This window comes from Phaseolus vulgaris, chromosome 9 (genome assembly GCF_000499845.2).
Source record: "Phaseolus vulgaris cultivar G19833 chromosome 9, P. vulgaris v2.0, whole genome shotgun sequence".
Lineage (NCBI taxonomy): Eukaryota > Viridiplantae > Streptophyta > Magnoliopsida > Fabales > Fabaceae > Phaseolus > Phaseolus vulgaris.
In genome coordinates this window covers 19977083-19984086 of record NC_023751.2, presented here as the reverse complement: position 1 = coordinate 19984086, position 7004 = coordinate 19977083, and the positions used below count along the sequence as shown (strand labels likewise).

The window sequence follows — 7004 nt, the reverse complement described above, 5'->3', positions numbered from 1 at the left end:
GACTAAGATAGATTTTTATAAGAACTCTAATAACATATTAAAATAATAAAATTTAAAACTAATTCAATATTAATAAATAAAATTTAATAAGAAAGATTTAGACTTATAAATATATTATAACAGTTAGGGTATTTTAATAACTTTCATTTTTTTTTTGTACTTTTTGAAACACATTATACAGAAGATTTTATGTCTGTATATGAAGGGGCAACACCAACAAATCTGGCAAAATATTCTGGGAAACTATAGTGTTCCAGCTAACAAAGTTTTGTCTAAAAGTGTTATAAGACAACGAGTCTTGAAGACATGTACAACAAGGAATACCCTGTAAACGCACTTTCAAGGGAGAGTGTTTACGGTGAACGCTTGGGTGCTTTCCTTTGCTAGTTCTTAATGTTTCTTCACATTTGGTTGGTTCATCAATTAACTATACAGGTAAAAGAAATATTGACAAGTTTAGGTTACATTTTACTTTTAGTACTTTAATTATTTTAATTAGATCCACCGTTTTTTTTCCTTTTAAGCTTTTAAAGGTCCTTATATTTTTTTAAATAAATAAATAAAAATCTCACACTTTTATTTAGCATTAAAAATCAAATAATCAAAACTATTATGTTAATTAATAGTTAATAAGTTCCTACTTTGTAAATTCGAAATTGTTATTTGATTAGAAATATTTAGTAAACTAACAAATAAATTAGTTAGTTGTAAAATGAGATAAAATGATATGTCTATATAAATTTTATTCTATAAATGAAATTTATGTTTTTTGGACAAAAATATATTATTAAAATTTATGTCCTTTTAATATTTATAATTATAATAATATATTAAATAAAATTAATTTTAGGAATTAAAATAATTATTTATTTTGATTAAATTAAAGACCATTTTAAAGATTAAAAAAATATTTTATTTAAAATAGTTTCTATTATTAATAAAAATTTATAAAATAATTTTTAAATTAATATTTAAATTTGGTATTAAAATTTTAGTTATTAATATTATATATTTTAAATTAATCTCTAAAATATATTCTGTACTTATGTGATCACTCATTTCTCACTTTAGCCTGATTTCTCTTAATACTCTTTTTCTTCAAAATCTCAACCGAAATTCTGATCCCATTTATTGGAGAAATAGAAGAATAATGATAAAAAAATTGAAGAAAGAATTCAATCCATTGATAAATAACTGTCACAAAATAACTCTCAATTAATTACATAGTACCCTTCTATTACATAACACACCTTACAAAACTCTCTTGTGTTTATTTGTAATTATGTTTCTCTCTTCAAGTACTTTACAACTTTGAAATATTTATATAAGTGTAAGGAGAATCAAGAACATATAATAAAAATTGTTATTATCTTAAATTTAAGCATATGAATTGGTAAATCATATATTACCCTTTAGCTTCCTACGGCTGAAAGTAGCTTTATTCAGTCGTTGCTACATCGATTCATAACTTTGAATTTGTTATGGATTCAACTCTTAATTGGTTTGGTATGATTTTATAAATGCTTTAACTTATTGGAATGACAAGTTGAATATTTTGGCTAGAACAAATTGAATGGATTGAAGTGGTAAATCATATTTAAGTAATGATACATTTAGAATTTCATATTTTTTTATATAATTATATTCCAACTTCTAATATTATTATTTTAATATCATTTCATATTACTTAATTATATTATTTTTATCATATATTTATTTTTAAATTCATCAAATAAAAAATTATATACAAAAATTGTAAAATATTATTTTTCATTTGATATTACGGTCTCAGCATAAAAAAAAAGTCTTTTTACACTAACTTTTTTTCTCACTTCGATTTTACAACTCCTTTTAATAATAAAGTATTATATTTTCTAATAGAAATTAATATATATAGATAAAGTTTTCAAATAAAATAATAATATATTTATCATCAAATAAATGTAAATGTCACTTAAGAAAGTGAATCTATCATTACTCATGCCTTAAAGCATCTTATTTGTAGTTTAAAGTGAAAAAAAAATCTAAATTGATTTACTTGGGATACTTGTTATTCTCAATTTAGACATTAGACATGTATTATCACCTAATTCTAAGTGAGAAAAAACTTGTCCTTTAAAATAATACCACAATTACTATCAACTAATCATCTTCCACCCCCCAAAGACGTAGAAATCTGGTTTAAGCTATCAAAGCCTGAATTAATGCCACTTTCAACACTAAGAATGGATGGTGCCGAGTTTAGGAAGTTTTCGGTCTCTTCTGAAGATGAACTAACACTTTCCCATTTGTGCTTTCCCATAATTTGAAGTCCCTCAAGTTCCATTGCCACTTCTTTCATGGTGGGTCTTTCCTCTCCTTTCACCTTTAAACATCGATTTGCAACATTGGCAACTTCTGTTAGTTGCTCAACATTTGCATCATGCAGTATATGGTTGTCCACAATGTTATGTAATTGGCCTGTTTTCATTGAAGAAACAAAGTACACTGCAAGGTTTCTATTAGCCTCTGGCCTATCAAATGAAAGTGCCTTCTTCCCTGTTAGTAGCTCTGCAAGGACAACCCCAAAACTATAGACATCACTCTTCTCTGTCAATTGGCTTGTATGAAAGTATTCTGGATCAAGATACCCTAATGTTCCCTGCACCAGAGTGGTTAGTTGAGATTGATCAAGGGGGAAAATCCTTGATGCTCCAAAATCAGAAACCTTTGCAATGAGATTATGATCAAGAAGAATATTTGTAGTTTTCACATCTCTGTGTATGATTGGTGTAGAAGTAGCAGAGTGCAAATAAGCCATGGCCCCAGCTGTTTCTGTTGCTATTCTCAACCTTGTTTTCCATGTAAGTTTTAGAGAACAATTATGATCATGAAGGTGCTCATAAATAGTACCATTGGGAATGAATTCATAAACAAGCATGGGAACTTGTGTCTCCAAACAACAACCCAAGAGTTTTACCACATTCCTATGATTGATTTGGGAAAGCACAATCACCTCGTTAATGAATTGCTCAATCTGATTTGGATCACTGATTTTAGACTTCTTAATTGCCACAGTTCTATTGTCCAGCAATACTCCTTTGTAAACTGTTCCTTGACCACCTTGGCCAAGGATCTTGCCTTCATCAAAGTTGTCGGTGGCGTCTTTTAGCTCCTCTACAGTGAAGACTTTAGCCGTTTCAATTGATCCTTTATGCTTGATTATGTGTTGTTGTAAGAAAAGACCACCATTTTGTTGAAAAAATTGTTCTTTAAGTTCAATGATCTTTCTTTTCTTTGATGCCCAATGCACATAAAAGCTTCCCACAAGTAGTGCCACTAGGCTTACACTCACACCTGTATAAGTACACAAGATGCAATATTATATATATGTTCTTAGATAATTAAGGATAAAATTTATTGTAATTTCAGCATATATACTCACTCAAAGCAATTATGAGTATGATTTCTTTCCTTGAGTTGATGGTAGATTTGTGAGTGCATCTTGTTCCATATTTTTGTCCATCTCCTTCAAATCCTTTTGGGCACAAACAGTTATAACCACCAGGAGAGTTACTGCATTTGGCCCCATCTACGCAATCGTTGGATCCCATGCATTCATTAACATCTACAGGATAACGACTCAATTATGCATTCATTCATTATTCTTTTATTGTGTACTTTCACCTTACACTTTTTCTCCAGTTTTAAGAAAAAAAACTTGTTTCTATTTATTTGTTCATTTACGAGTTCAAGTAATTATAAGTGAGACAGAAATAACAATGAGCACCATATTAATTAAAAATATTTTTCATATAAATTAAAGTATATATTAATTTAGAGCACACTTGGCTAAAATAAAGAGATAAAATTTTTTTAAAAAAAATCTCAATCATGCGATAGAATACAAAGACCAAAGTTATATTTTTTTTAAAGTGCAAACGAATTTAATTAGCTGCTTAAAAAATACTAAATAACGTAAACCATTTTAATTTTTTATTTATATAATTATATTTTACACTTCATAATACATACAGAAAGGAATGAAACAAAAGCTAATAATAACAAGTTAGTTGGCGGGTACTAGAGCTTACATGGAGTTATTTAATTTAATATTTAAAATGTTTTTTTTAAGAATAACATATTCAAGCTTTATTTTAATTATTCATTTCAATGAAATTAATTTATTAAATATTAAAACAAAATAAAGGAATTCCTAAATGATAAAACGTTGCCGTAATTTTTAAAGAAAACTATCATATCATAATTCGGAATATATATATATGTATATAAACACTACAAAAAAAATTATTAAATAAAAAAATCATTAATTAAATTAGAAAGACTAACAAAACTATTTATATTAACTATCTTAAATTCTAAAGTTTGGTAGTTAATTAAATATTAATTTAAAAACTAGTTTAATAATATAAACTATTTTAAATATTAATAATTTTTTTAATTTTTATTTAATGATTTTTTTAAGTAAAAGTGAAAAGAAAAGTATGAAAAAACAATTTTCAGATTGACAACCTATAGATGTATACACTCTTGTGTAATTTTATATGAAAAATATGGGTTCTGTATTATTTACCTTTTAGTCATTACTTTTTACTTAGTTGCTTAAATCTCATGAAAATAAAATAAGAAAGTGAAAGTAGCAGTATTTTTTATATTTGTTACTATTTATTAGAATATATTAAAATCTTTATTTTATTTAGCTTTATTAATGAGTTTCTCATTATTTTTATTAATGAGTTTCTCATTATTTTTATTAATGAATCAAAATAGATAATTTAATGAATGGTAAATAGGTAGATAAAGATAGTAGTAATACCTTGACAACCATGAAGAAGATAAGGGTTTCCCTGGAAACCATTTGAGCAGCTGCAAAGTAACCAGATCCCTCAACTGAATGGAAACAATCACTGTTCTCTGCCTTGCACGCGTAACTGGAAGCCTCTTTCTTAGCTTCTACGCACGTTTGGTTCTTAACCGCCCAATCCACCACCACGGGGAACGTGGTTTTGTCGAACTTGACGAGGTCCGTGGAGGAGAAATTGTAGGCCCCATCTTCCACCAGGAACGCATACCCGCACGGGTTGAACTCCATTACGTCCGTGTGGTTGAACAAACTCCCAGAACCGTAGGAGAAACTCGACAACCCGCGTGGGATCGAAGTCTCGCAACAACCGGTGCCGGAACAAGTCCCGTTTGTTTGGATGTCTTGGAGCCTGTTGCACAAGGAAATGCATCCCATGGTGTAGTTCTTTCCCTCCAAATCGCTTCCCACCACTATTCCAAACGTGTCACACCCAATTACAGTCAACCTGTTTCTGTTGGAAGAGACTTGAAAAGTTGTGAGGTTTAGGTCTTGAAATGATTCCCTCACGAGTTTGCCTCTGTCGGCGTAGCAGTCGCTGGCCACAGGCCATGAAATTTGCATGTGGCCGTCGAGTGAGATGTTAAGCACAGTTATATTGGTTTGTGGCAGGAAAAGGGTGTGTGATGAAGGAGACGTTTGGTTGCAAGTGAGGAGAAAAGAGGTGTCTAAGGAACAAGTGTCGGACATGCCGAAGGGGAAGGGAATGGTGACATCGCCACACTTTGATGAACAGTTTGGGTTTGGTATTGCTTGAGTTTTAGTTTTTGCAATAAGGAGGGCAACAAGAAGCACCTGCAGTAGCAGCTGCTTAGAGTGCACTGACATGCCTTTTCTTTTTCAAGTCTATTCTACTGGTGGTTGCATGCCCATACAATTTTAATATATCAATGATTCTATAGAATATTTTTATTTTTCATCTTTTTTTTCTCATTTTAATTGTTTTACTTTGTTTTTCTCAGCATATTTTTTCTTTCTTTATTCTATTTCCGCCCTCCTAATTTGTGCATTTTTTTTTAAATGTACAATTTTAAAATACCTTGATTGTGTCGATTTGGTAGCTAAGAGCCGGACAGCCGGCTCTGGGAGGCATGAACCGATGAAAGAAGGTTTCTGTTAAAACACAGTTAATATAATTATCTAATAATTTGTACATATATATTTAGTTCTTATTTTACTATATATTTTTACCTTTCGCACATTTATTATATGTATGTATATATAATTAAATATATCGAGTAAATTTTATTAATAATTATAAAAATTCTTGTAAATATATTCTATTCGCGGTTCATTTGTAAGCAACATTGACTATAATTCTATGAAGTTATTTTTTTTAAAGAAAAACTGACAATTTTTAGATAAGATAACCGAGTTAATAAGTAACTTGTAAACGTACCAACAAAATAAATTTCATATATTGAAAGGTATTAAAGGAGAATTGAAATCTTTCATGAATCGGTTATCTTAAATTGAAATGCTGGATAAAAGGTAAAAGAAAGGAAACAGAGGATGAAAATAGATGGATGTTGAAGAAATAGACGTCACTCAAGAATATTTACAAGCTTTGCATGGAATTTTCACCAAGATGTGAGCAACCTTTAAGATTCATAACAACTGGTTCAGACTACGAATCCTAAAGAGGAGAAAGGTCCAAAGCTCATTCAAACAATGGTTGATATCTCAGTCCGGATATTTCAAAGTAATAGCCTCCTAAACACAAATTCTCTTCAACTTTATTCATTTATTGAAGACTTATATTCCTTTTAACAGTTAAGCCAATCAGTTAATTTAAAATCGCAATATGGAAAAACTACTGAATTTTTCACCTTTGATTATGTCGATTTTTTCTTTTGAATACAGTAATTGGTTTCTTTATAAATCGTACTAGGAAAAGTGTTAGGAGAATGTTTTGAGAGAGCAAGCGTTGCTTAGTTGGAAATGATATTTCCATTCAAATTTCCAAACGGGAAAACATTTTCATTAGTAATAATCTGAACAATGGTGGCAGAACATTAAATGGTACATTATAGTTTTTGTCAAACCACTTTCTAACGTTTCTGAAAATAAGACTCATCAACAATACCTTATTACTTTTGATGCAGAACTCAAGCATGATGAAATTAAAAAACTTTGATATGTA

General features: G+C 29.4%; 1 protein-coding gene across 1 annotated transcript; it reads right to left on the bottom strand.

The window, feature by feature from the left end:
- Window positions 1-2091: 2091 nt before the first annotated feature.
- LOC137820261 (putative wall-associated receptor kinase-like 16) lies at window positions 2092-5736 on the bottom strand. The gene is given in 4 exon segments (XM_068624236.1): window positions 2092-3336; window positions 3425-3607; window positions 4817-4873; window positions 4876-5736. Coding segments are annotated over 4 exon segments (2244 nt in total). The 5' UTR covers window positions 5690-5736; the 3' UTR covers window positions 2092-2146.
- Between the last annotated feature and the right edge of the window lie 1268 nt (window positions 5737-7004).